The sequence below is a fragment of the Homalodisca vitripennis genome, chromosome X (genome assembly GCF_021130785.1).
Source record: "Homalodisca vitripennis isolate AUS2020 chromosome X, UT_GWSS_2.1, whole genome shotgun sequence".
NCBI classification, from domain to species: Eukaryota; Metazoa; Arthropoda; class Insecta; order Hemiptera; family Cicadellidae; genus Homalodisca; species Homalodisca vitripennis.
Genome location: NC_060215.1, coordinates 136546093 through 136559378, shown reverse-complemented (window position 1 = coordinate 136559378; position 13286 = coordinate 136546093). Strand labels below are relative to the sequence as shown.

At 34.8% G+C, this 13286-nt stretch overlaps 1 protein-coding gene across 2 annotated transcripts in view; it reads right to left on the bottom strand.

Moving 5' to 3' along the window:
* LOC124369880 (histone lysine demethylase PHF8-like) overlaps positions 1-10688 on the bottom strand; it is a 60256-nt gene extending 49568 nt beyond the window's left edge. The window contains exons 1-2 of one of the 2 annotated variants that reach the window (XM_046828018.1): positions 10498-10688; positions 4027-4112 (exon numbers count right to left, since the gene is read on the bottom strand). In XM_046828018.1, the coding sequence (XP_046683974.1) occupies positions 4027-4112; positions 10498-10598 (187 nt within the window). In that variant the 5' untranslated portion in view covers positions 10599-10688. The remainder of the gene's footprint in view (positions 1-4026; positions 4113-10497) is intronic. The other variant, XM_046828017.1, reaches the window with a different exon arrangement.
* Positions 10689-13286: the final 2598 nt, after the last annotated feature.

Genomic DNA, 13286 nt, shown 5'->3' with positions numbered 1-13286 from the left:
TATGATTCAAGTGACAATACTTCTTTAGAAGAAGTCAGGGTTGTCATGGGAAAAGGCGACTGCAGCAGCAACTTCAACTTCACTTCTCAGTATGTTAAGTATAGGATGTTGGTCTAAAATGTTGCTGAAATGCTGATCTGGAATGGGTTCTGGGAACAGTGATGTTGTCACCCAGAAGTGAGAGATAGCCTACATACTCAGTGACCAACTTGAACAGAAACACAAGATCAGAGATCTTCCTTCTAGAACTCACGACACTGCAGACCACAGGGAAGTAGAACCTATCCAACCAGCTTCCTGAGATACATATATCCCAATAACACTCTAAGCACTCTTGTGAGTAAGTATGCACGTTTTCTAACTTCCTAATGTGATCATTTTGGTAGAGTGACCAAATCAATGAAGTCATACTCAAGGATGAAGCGAACAATGAACATACAGCGTTGTACATACTTGTACATACAGCGTTTAAGGAGAATGGAGTTTCCTCATTTTAAAAATGAAATCCAAACCTCACCATCCCACTTGGTAGCATGTATAATGTGTTCCTTATGGGCTCAAGGATAAAGTTATTGTGCTCCATAATTTTCATCAATGACATAAGAAAATTACAGTTTTTTATTGCCTCGACTGAAAGTTTATACATGACATTTACACAGATTGAGGTCCATTGTCAATTATTACGCATCAATTAACATTGAATTCTGGGAATGTCATTTATAAAAATACTGAAAAGGAGAGGACAGATGACTGGAAAAGGCTTAACCCTTTGAACGCCGATTTAAATTTAGCATTTTTTCAGATTACGCTCATTTAAGGTGAAAAAATGAAAATGAAAATTCCTTAAAGCTAATTTTTTTATTCATTCATAATGACTAATAACACACACAAAATTTTACAATAATGTAATACTTGCATTAAAATAATTATATTTTTTCATAACAATGGAATATATAAATAAAAATCAAATTCAGGTTACAGAGTAATCATAAATGTGATGAAGAACATGAAAACATCCTCATTATCGTCACTGTCAGTATAATTGTTTAAAAGAATATCACTAATATCATCTTCATCCACATCATTATAAGCACTAGAAAACGTAGCATTCAAAACTTTAGCAACAAAATCGTCATAATCAGAATCGTCTGGGTGATCAGCCATAATTACACAACAGAAAAGAAACAATAAAAACTTGATTATAACACCGAAAACATGGTAACAATAACTTTTTACAACTGTTTGTATAAGGAATGACAACGCAAGAGCACTTCCCAAAGGCACAATGCGTGCTCCATTGACAGTCGGTAATGGCGGATAGTATCGTCATTGGCGTACAGACGGGAGTGGGAGAACAGCTGCCAGCAACAAAACAATTTATTGCTTACCTACTGCGGCCAGCTGACAGCTGCAACTGGATTATTTGGTCAAGCCAGTACATTACTTAGTATTGTGGCTTATATATTGAGCTTATAAAGTTCAAAAACAGTAATTAAATATATTTTTATCGATCGGCGGATTATTTCGTCTTTGGCGTTATAAGACCTAAAAACATCGCGGATTATTCCGTCTACGGCGTGCTAAGGGTTAAATTTTGTACCAAGAATCTTCACGCCAGTTCTTATTAGACAAATAGATGTTAAGTCAATTATACGGTACTCCCCAAACTCCATAATACTAAAGTTTGGCCATCAGCAGTTTATAATTGACTCTATCAAAAGCTTTAGAGTAATCAAGATTGATACAATCAACCTGAAAATATTGTATAAAGGCAGATACAACAAACTCATTTATATGAAGAAGGTTTGTCACAGTTGAACACACACAAAAAACACTGTTGTTTCGTGTTGTTTTGGAACCATAGTATCATTGAAGTGAAAGATAAGCAAATAAATCCAGGACAAGCCTTTCAAACACTTTTGCCAAGCTAGCTTGGACTATTATAGCTCTATAATTAGTAGCCTCTTCTCTATTGCCATTTATAAAAATTGGCACAACAAAGCTTTTTTTAATGTATGGGGGAAAACATCTGCTGTTAACAGCACCATGAGTAGCAATGCAGAGGAGTACAATATTTTAGTATCATTGATGGGATATAATCAGATAAGCAGTTTCTTATTAACTGTACAGCCGATATTGTGTAGCAAAAGACACTCTGATCGACGCCAAAGTCAAAGACAGGGATCAGCATACCAGTACTTCTGAAGACTAAAGAAAAAACTTTGTACTTATCAGATGAGTTGATAGCCACAATGCCATTAAAAATAATTTAGAAAGCGATTAAGTGGAACTTTTAAAGAATTAACGTGAGATTAGAAAGAATTTATGTTGTTTGAAATACTACTCCTTGAACTTTTTCAAGTAATTGAAATGGCTACAAAGTGTTATAAAAAGTGTTATACCAAAATAATATTAACATTTTACAGTTAATATTAATTTAGTAGGAGATATAAAGATTGTTTAGGTATGATATTGCCAAATTCCCAATATTTTACAAGCTAAATAAAGCGCTACTGTTGTATCATCACAAGAGATCTCAAACTCTCGGCAGCGCTTACAAGCTAAAAGTCTACTGGTTAGAGTACTCAATTAACAGTCTTTATACTTCAAAATAATAAGCTATAATTTTGAAACTACACTTTGTAACAGAAAACGAAATGAAGATTCTGATGAAATTTTTCATAATACAATATTTTTTAATATTTTATTTTAACTTCTAGTATAAGAAACTAACACACAATTTTAATCTGGAATATTATGTGAGTTATGAATAATAAGTTAAATAAAAAGTTTTTGCTAAAGCATATTATTTACTTAATATATTACAATTAATGCAGGATTCTGGTTGGGATCCTTGCAGCTAGTAGTAACAGACTCGTGCAACACACTAGTATATTAGAACCTATAGCGTCTTTTACTTAATCCTTTTAATGGCATAACAGGATATTATTTCATTAAAGGACACTCTTGTTTAATCTTAAATTATAAAAAAGTGCACGTCTCATTGGAACAGTGGATTATAATCTATTTTTTGGCCAAGTAAAGGGTGAGTGCAGGGTTTGCCCAAGGACGAGTGTAACTGAGGTAAACATTGCAGTCCAAAATTTCATTGAAGAAAATCAGCGCATAACTCTGTTTGAAATCATTGAGCAACTCAATATCAGCTACAGGAGTATCCAACGTATAAGGACAGAAGACTTGTGATATCACAAAGGGTTCGCTAGATGAGTTTCACATCTTTCACCAGAGGATCACAAGATTTCACCGGAGGTTTTGCAGTAGCTTCTCGATCGATTTCAACAAAAAGGTGAGACTTTTTTTAATCCCATCGTTGCCAGTGATGAAACTTGGATGGAACATTGCACACCAGAGTCAAAATAGGTGAGTACATAATGAGAGAATAGACAGTTAGAAGACACCGGCAAAGGCAAAGACAAGGTTGTTTGCTGGAAAGGTTATGGCACAACATTTTTTTAATGGTAAGGTGCCTTTAAATAGTGATTTTCTCCATGATCAACAATTAATGCAAAATATTATTTTGAAGTACTGGATGCCATGCAAAATTATCATTTTGAAGTAAAGGGAAGCAGCAATCAGCCAGAAGGGTCATTCTTCTACTTGACAAAGCCATGAGGCAAAAATTGGTTGCATTAGGATGAGAAACACTGAAACATCCACTCTGCAGCCCAGACTTGTCATCTTGTAACTTCCATCTTTTCGACTCCTCAAAGAAGTGCTTGGAGGCTAGTAAAGGAAACAAAGCGGTGGAAGCGTTTCTGCTCCAATAGCTAAGAGAACACACAAGGAACTTTTACGATGATGAAATAAAAAAGCTTCCAGTCAAATGAAAAAATGTACTTCAAGGGTGGGTGAATATGTAGAAAAATAGTATATTTTAGTTTGAGTCAAATAGACTTTTAATTAATAACAAAAGTCCTGTTTTATATTTTATACACCCTCACATTTATGTCATAAGCAAAAATAACTTAAAGCAAACATATGCTACTGAATACTAAAGTAACTCACACAGTGAAGGTCCGCAAGTAACTTCACACTGTGGGCAGTGGTATTTGTCCAGATCGTATGAGACATATTCATAGACTCCGACACAGCTGTAACAAAAGTTTTACTTCTTTCAAAATTCTTCAAGTAACATCATAAACTCTTTTATACATATGTTTTAAAAACAAAAGGCGGTACAGGAACTGGAAATGTGGGGGTGAGACCATGCAGGGAGCTGGTGGTCGTTATGGGTCCTTACTAGTTTTTCAGGCGGAGGTCTCAGCCATTATGGAATATGCTCGTGAGAATCTTCGCCTGCGATATACAAGTAAGAAGATCAATATTTTCACGGATAGTCAGGCAGCACTGATGGTGCTGGACTCTTGTGTATTCAAATACAAACTTGTCTGGCATTGCTATCAAGTCGTTTCTTCCCTTGCCAGAATCAACAATGTAACTCTTTGTTAGGTTCCTGGTCATAAGGGGATCCCTGGGAATGAAAGAGTTGATACCCTGACCAACTGGGGCTCAGCATCAATTATGACAGGCCCTCAACCGTTCTGCGGTATTCCAAGGTGTGAATCCTTTGGGGCTGTCTCGAAATGGGTTCGCGCTTAACATGATAGAAGGTGGAGGTTGCATTCGGGCATGAGAATGAGCAGAATGGTACTACAGTCACCTTCCTCTAGAGTGGCGTCTGACCTGCTCTCACTAAATAGATCAATGTATTCTCAGGTTATAGGTCACCTGAGGAAGCATCTTCACAGAGTCGGCATCCTTCAGGAGAATCCGCTCTGTAGAATGTGTGATGAACAGGATGAAACTGCCGAACACTTGCTCTTTGATTGTCTTTCAATAGCAAGGGAGCGGTATGCCATCTTTGGTAGTTTGGAAAAGGGTGGTGAATTTCCCCAGGAGGACCTGATAGGTTGTTTTCTGCGGTTTATGGAACTGCTGAAATCATAGACTGGTAGGCATCATGGTGTGCTTCTGGGGTGCGCAAAAGGTCCTCGAGGCCTAAGCGCATGGCAGTTGGCCGCCCCATAGAAGAGAATGCACAAAAAGATTATCATTGCCCGAGAGTGAGAATTGACACTTACTCCTACAATAGTAGTGCCAATCTATCAGATTGTTAGATGTTTGAGAGCTACCAAGGTATCCATAACAATGAAAGACTGCTTAATCATAAATATGAAAATATCATTAAAGGACAACATGAACACAACATGCATAACATAACGCTTAATCACTAGTTATCAACTAGGAGGGACTGTATAGGGGTCCATCCTAATTAACAATAATTAGTAATATATCAAAACACAACAAATAGACTACACAATAAATAACAAAACAATAGATTACGTCATTTAAATAACAAAGATAAGTAAACAGGTCATTAATTAACAAATTACTGTATTCAAATTTGCTGTACCAAAGATGTATTCTTAAAAAAAAGAGAAAAGTTAAGTTAAGTCAGTTAATTGAAATTACTGAATTCTCAAAAAAATAAAAATTATCTTTGTTTTAAATTATTTGAAATAACCAAACAGCCTAATGAAATTCAGTAGTTTGCGCTTTAAAACAAAATTTACAACTAGCATATACATTCTCAATTGTATAAAACTCAAGATCAATTGGTCTCAAAAACTACAATAGATCCCCTAATCAAGTTTACACAACGTTTATAGTTTCTTAGTGAAAAAGTATGACCCAAGAATTTAAATGAATCATAATTTATTTTCAAATGTGTTACATGCATACAGTGTAAAAACTTAAATTCAAACTCCTGAAAACATTAAATAAATGTTACAAAAATCCAAATTAATTAGTAATTACATAAGTATAGTTAATAACATACAACTATGGAATTGTATATTATTAATGTACAAGAGTACTTTTATATTTGAGTAAAATATTCTCCATATTTCAAGTATATTTACCCAATATTGTTTAAGATATTTTGATGAGGTAATATAATGTACTATCCAGGTTTTTCACAAATTCTCGCGGTTGGTTATGAAAACATAATAAGAAAGTTGTCTTGAACGTATAAGACTCATGTAGGACAATAATTGTAATTTGAATCTTTTAACGATTCAGAATGCGATTAAAATTGACATTAAAAGTATCGTAGTTTTTCATAGATATTCATGATTAGGCCATGAATGGTACAGTGATTGGTCCATATGGTAAATAGGTTCGAACATACATGTAACTATCAGGTGGTTAGATCAGACAAGTTTTTGTTCTTTTTCTCTCAAGATCAACAACATAGTTGCCGTAAATAGCATAAGTACAAGTATGATAAATTAAGATACAGGATGGGTAGGTTAAAAATAAGATAGGTTATAAACGTGCAACAGTTATGGTTAGGTAAGTTTTTGCTATTTTTAAACGGAAAAACATAAAAAGTATGGAAGATATAATGCACAAGCACCTAGATTTGTCACGTTTTAATAGTTTTTAACTGATACAGTACAAATAATTTTATCATTAATTGAATTCCATTGTGATACAGTAATTGTTCAAAATTTGCACAATAGCAGAAACAATTAGCATGTCCTCAACACAAATATGCACCGTTTTAACACGTTCACTGCAGCCAGCACTAAGTTGGGCCACTCAGTTTATTGCTAAAGATTGCTTCATTATGAGCCCAACTTCTGGCAGCAGGGAATTTATTGCTATTGTGATACCCAGCTTGTTCATTAAATTTTTGTCTTCAGTTTGTAATTATTTCATTTTCCTAGTATTTTCCATGCAGATTTTGACTATGTTCCATAGCATGATGTAACAACTATTATTTATTTGGCAGTGTTTATATATATATATATATATATATATAAAAAAAAGACTAAAAAGCGATAACAAAAGGAAGCGATAACAGCAAGAAGGAGGCCACTTTGTCCTTATCTACTTTTTGTTATTAGGCTATACATAACTATGTATTATAAATAAAAAAAGTTAAAGTCGACATTTATGAGCGCTCACATGGTCTGAGCTTGAATTTAGGCGCTATCTTGAGGAACGCATTTCTTTTTTGCTGAAGGCACCACCGAAGCTGACATCTGAGCTTATTTCGGATGCAGGGACCCCAGCGTGCTCCATTCTGAACTTTGACATTTTGTTTCCGGGTCATACTGGAGCACCCACATTTCATAGCTGGTAATAACGTTGTCAATAAAATCATCTTCCTGGACGAAGTCCAAAATTTCTTGCGATATTTCCAACCGCGACAGTTGTTCCTCGCTTAAGATTTTCGGCACCAGCTTTGCACAAACTTCGCCTCATCGCAAGACCCTCTTGTTATAATGGTGTGGACGGTTCCCACTGAACGGCCGGTTTCCTCAGTAATGAGCCTGATGGTTAAACGCCTGTCAGAGTCCAAAACTGTTTTCACTTTGGCCACCTGAGCATCAGTTCAAGCAGTTGTCGGGCATCCGACGCAGTGGTAGTCTTTGACCCGGCCTTTCTTAAACATTTTGTACCACTCAAAAACTCTTGTGCAGCTTAAGACATCATCCCCATAAGCCTGTTTATTGAGTTCAAGGGGCTTAGACGCGGATTTCCCGAGTTTAAAGCAAAACCTCACAACTTATTGTTGCTAGATGGTTCGCTCCATGCTGGTGCGATGACACCATAAAAAATCACACGTCACCTTCTGTCTAAATGCAAGCCCGCAGGCGACTGAATTATAGTATGCCTGAGTGGTGGGGGACCCCTCTGCCGAGGCCAAACGGTCGAACCGCCCTTCCCTGCTCCATAGAGGATACAATGAACCAGTTCCGATACTTATTTTATTTGATTTACATGCTATAAAACAGGATTTACCCTAATAATATTATAGCAGTTCACGAAAAATTAAAAAACAGACATCAGTGGCTTGAGTTATAGCTCAAGTCCATAGCACAATTCTTCACTTTTGGCTTTACTTTACTTTTCTTACGGTAACTAGTGTAATATCATAAATATACTATAATAATAATTTAATAAATATAATATAATAACAATGTAATAAAAATAATATAACAATGTAATAAATATAATATAATAACAATGCAATAAATATAATATAATAGTAATAAATAAATAATTAAACACCAACCCACATAGAGAACAAAACAGCCCGGGGCGAAACCTATGGAGAACGTTGACCTACGGATCTCATGACAACAATGGCTGAATCTTTTTTTTGAAAACATTCAAGCTGTCATGGTGAATGTCAATGTCGGACCCATCCAAGAGTATTGTATTATAAGACCTCATCCTCAACAGAGGAAAGAATGCACGCGTCGCAATGCGTGAATAGGGCAAATGAAACAAACATTTGTTCCTGCTGTTGAAGTTGGGCACTCGATAACTGAGGACTCCCAAACAGTTCGCGTCGTCCACCCGACCCCGCACCAGGCCCCAGAGATACACTTGCGCCAGGACCTGTCTCCTCCGACTCAGACTCTCCAGCCCAAACATTTCTAACAACTCAATGTATGGCACTAAATATGTATATATATTAAAGCATTTATAATATAAATATCTCAAAAATCTTTTTTGAACTTCTTCAATCAGTTCTTCGTGAATTAAATAAATTTAAATCGGATTCCATACAATGACGGCGTTCTCAAGTCTTTATCTGACTAAAGATGTGTATAATGTGATAAAAGACCTGATGTTTTTAAAATTGACCCCATGTCTTATTATAAACCGCAACATACGACTAGCTGAATTGACACAATTTTCTATGTGACTGGAAAATGATAAATCACTACTAATTACAACACCTAAATCTTTTATTGAATTAACTCTTGCAATTACTTCGCCATTTAAGTTATAATTTTTTATTGTACAGTTTTTTGACCTGGTAAATGCCATCACATGACATTTAGAGACATTAAATCTCAATTTATTAAGAACGCTCCAGTTATTAACATTATCTAGGTCAGATTGTAATTTTTCCGTGTCATTTACTGAGGATATATGATAAAAAAGTTTCAAATCGTCCGCAAATAACAGAGCATTTACAGATTTTACAAAGTCACACAGATCATTGATCATTATTGTAAATAATATTGATCATTATTGAACAAACACTGTATATGAATATTTATAACATAGGCTAACTGTAATATAAAATAAAAATATGATTATAATCATTGCCTGAAATGAACTAAAATAACCATAAGGCCTATAATCCAGATTAGACAGGCAATAACAAAATATGGATATTTCCTCATAAAATCAAAAATATATTATTGAAAACGATCAACTACAAAATAATATAAAATTCAGATAGCCTACTGGTAAAAAATATATTGCTATGTCAACTAATTATATACTTTTACAGTTAAAATGAAACATTTAAATTAAGATGTAATCAAGACAAACAACTCAGCCAAGTAATAATTTCACTACGAACAGATATTTGTTAGTTTATAAACAGGTAGGCTTATTGTCATAAAAACTGTACACCAAAATATATAGTCTACTCATGAAATCAGTTTAACTCCTTTGAATGTAGTGATATATGAATTGTGATGATGTGTCAATTTATCCAAAATAAAAAATGTAACTAAACATGTGTGCATCACATCAATATTATTTAGGCGATTGCCACTTGAAAGGTTATAAATAACTTCTTTTAAACGTCACCATGAAAGACGGGATCTATTGATAGATTTAATGATTTTAAATAGGACTTGCTACGAACATGCAAACTAAATTAATATAAAACCCCATGATCGAGACTCAAGTCATCAGAAAGCAACAAAATGAAGGAAGTAAAGTTAAAGTTATAACTACCAATAAATTTATAACAATACCAATTAGCTACTTGAAAAAAATACCTAACAAGCTAGGTCTAAAGTCCTAGATGTTCAAAGGCTCTATTGATAATCATGTGACAAGTGAGAAGTGTCATGGCTAACCATCAATAGGCTATACATAAAGGTGACAGTGAATTGGCGGGAAAGATAGATAGCTCGTGTATCTGATTAGTGATTCCCACAATAGGAGCAATAATAACTGTGGTTATAAAACAGAATAACTGGTCACTATATCATGGGTGGAGAATAATTGATTTTAGGATAAATTTAAATAAAAGTAATAAATGTTGCCTAACTAGTTCACATCCAGTATTATATATTTTACATGTAAATGCAAATCATCATACAAACATTAACTGGTAAAGACTACCCTATTGAAAGCAAATAAGAGTATACATTGGTTCTCTTTATTAATGACAGATTTCAGTTGGGCTTGGCATGCCCTAATAGTCATGCTGGCCATGATCATTATGACCAAGTCTTCAATTCTATCATAATGATTTTAATATTGTACTTAGTTATACAGAGACAATGTAAAGACATTCAATCTTTAATATTAATGAACCATCATCATTTAGGTCACAGGTATGATATTAATACATATATCAATCAACACCTAGGCTATAGATCCAAGGGTAGCTTAAATACAAGGTAATTTCAAACACACAAAACCAACCTGCCATGATACCATTCCCTGCAGTTGTCACATTGTATCATAAATCTTCGTTCATCGTAGGGCTGTCCACATATACAGTATACAACTTTTGAGCTATCCATTTTCCTAAATTAAACTGGTTGTACACCTAATCCGATGTAAACACACCAGACTCAAGACTGACGGACGACAAATTGATGAACGAGTCGGCAGTTAACAATCATTCCATACCTCTATGCAAATTGGTGACACAACAGAATATATCGTATAACTATAATACCTGTTGTACAGAGTGATCAACTACTGATTATTAAACGATAACGCCCAAACATAAGACACTTGAGGAAGATATATAAGTCAATGGAACATACTTTTAAGATAATTAAAAAGAGTTAGGTGATAAGGAATTGCCCCAACTTGAAATGCCAATTTGTTATTAAAACCAACTTTGACTAGTTTTCATAGGAGTTAAAGTCTAAAAGAGGGTTTCTTCTGTATTTGTATTTAATATTACTTGTAATGGTAGGTGTTAATTGTATTTTTTTCGATTTTTCAATATGATATATGTATTTGTACACGTATAATTGAATGTTTGATATAAAATATCGAATAAAGATCTCAATATTGTGTTAAAATAATTATTTATGAATCCCAAAGTATTACAATTCAATCTATCAGATCGTGAAATACAGTGGATATCAATCGGTCGCAGCCTTTCCTGCACCGTTTAGAAGTCACAGGATTGTTTGGGGTCCGTGTTGTTTGCCATTTTTATTATTGATTGAATTCTCTCATAAAACACTCAAAGATTTTACTTTTTCAGATAACACTAACATTTATAATAATGTGACTTCCTAACTTTATTGCAAATATCTAGAGTCCGAGCATGGTACTTTCATAACAAAGTAGACCTGAGCGTGATTAAACGTACCGTGCTTTCTTTCACCCACGACAGGCTGACATGGTGACTTTCAAGTATTCACTTAGAAGCGAACCATCCAGAAAATCTTCAGTGATTAACGCTATTGATGTAATAACGTCATCAACATTGAACCATAGTAGCCACCTGGATTCTATCTGCCGTAGACCAAACTCAACTCTTGGTTTTATCACCAGAACTTCGAAGGATGGGGTTTCTCCTGAAGTATTGAGGACTGTCAGATTGATCGACAAGAGAAGTTTCCTCAAAATCCTTCCAAGGCATGCGGCTTCCGGCATGTTGATGTGACTGTGGACGAAATCAGACAACTCTTTAGAGTTAAACTTCTGAGTGCAAAATTTCCGGTTTTTTTTGCTATATCTCAGATGGGTTTGAAAAAATCTTATGAAATACTTTTCATAGTAAAGTTTGTGTAACTGCAAAGGTTCAAACAATTACACGCGCACTCACCTGTGCACAAACTCATATACTTGTATTTTACTAATCTAGGGTCAGATTCCGTTATATGCCCCCAACGCTTAAACTTTTTTCAATGAACTTATAACGTTATAAAACGATGTAGTTGAGTAACAGAACTAACATTATGCCCCCAACGCTAATTTTTCATTTACGGATGATTATAATGAATTACAATCGGTTACTAGCTAAGAAAAAAGGGTACTTACGTATTATATCGACCACACCTCTACATTTCTCCAAACACGAAAATTCAACAAAAACAAACATTACCAAACAAAAACTAAACTCTATTGAAAAAAAAACACAAAAACTTGTTTTTATTCATGATCACACTCCGCCAAAAAATACGAGTGCCTCCGGCCATCGAAAGAAAACATCCCTCGAGATAGTACCTATCAGTAAAATATCAAATTCTAGAGGGGCTGATCAGAAATATAAATTGAATTGTAATGGAAAGGAAATAATTATGTACCGTGCAAAACACTTAAATAATCAAGTGATGCCGCCCGGCCTGCCGTAATCGGGATTCTCGAGAAAGATAAGATAACAGCGACAACAATACCGATGGCAATACCTGGAAATGCTTGTTGATTGGTGGAATGTTAGTTCTGTTACTCAACTACATCGTTTTATAACATTCTAAGTTCATTGAAAAAAGTTTAAGCGTTGGAGGCATATAACGGAATCTGAACTAATCAAGAATTTGGTACAGTATCCTGATTCGATTGTGGTGGTGGCCGCTCACTATACTGCAGCTGATAAATATTTTAACTGGAGGATTAATTAGTAGTTGAACGGGCTAACATTTATGCCTCCGACCATCAGCGCAAGCAGCAGTTCTGTCCCGCGGTGATGAGACAAATGAGAGACATCGCTCAAGTTAAAAACTATCAGTAAAATATCAAAATTCTAGAGTGTCTAATCAGTTATGTATGGGTCTCTTGAGAATCTCATAAACTGATGGACTCTTTGGCGTATATGTAACCTGATTTTAAAATATTTATGAACATTATATGGTTTGTGAGCGCTTAAAAAATTGTTGTGAAAATGAACAAAAGTCTAAATGAAATCGTAAAAATTTGTTTTAGATTACTTTTGTAGCGTGTTAAACTAAATATAATTCAATGTTATTTATTTTTATACTGTGGATGGGCCGAAGCTCTTGCTTGGAATTGATTATCATATTGGAACTTTTTAAGCTTGACTCGAGTATTATTTGTTGGAACGTGAAAATCTTATACTCATTGTATAATCCAAACCTGCAGTGTTAGCTCAGCGACCAAGACATACGATAGACTGGCAATCCCTATACATAACACATTATGAGAGTTAGGGCCGATCCACACCCACTCATAGATCCCATCGGCGGAACCTGTGTTCTCCGCTGGCATAAATTATAATTCGCGCCGTT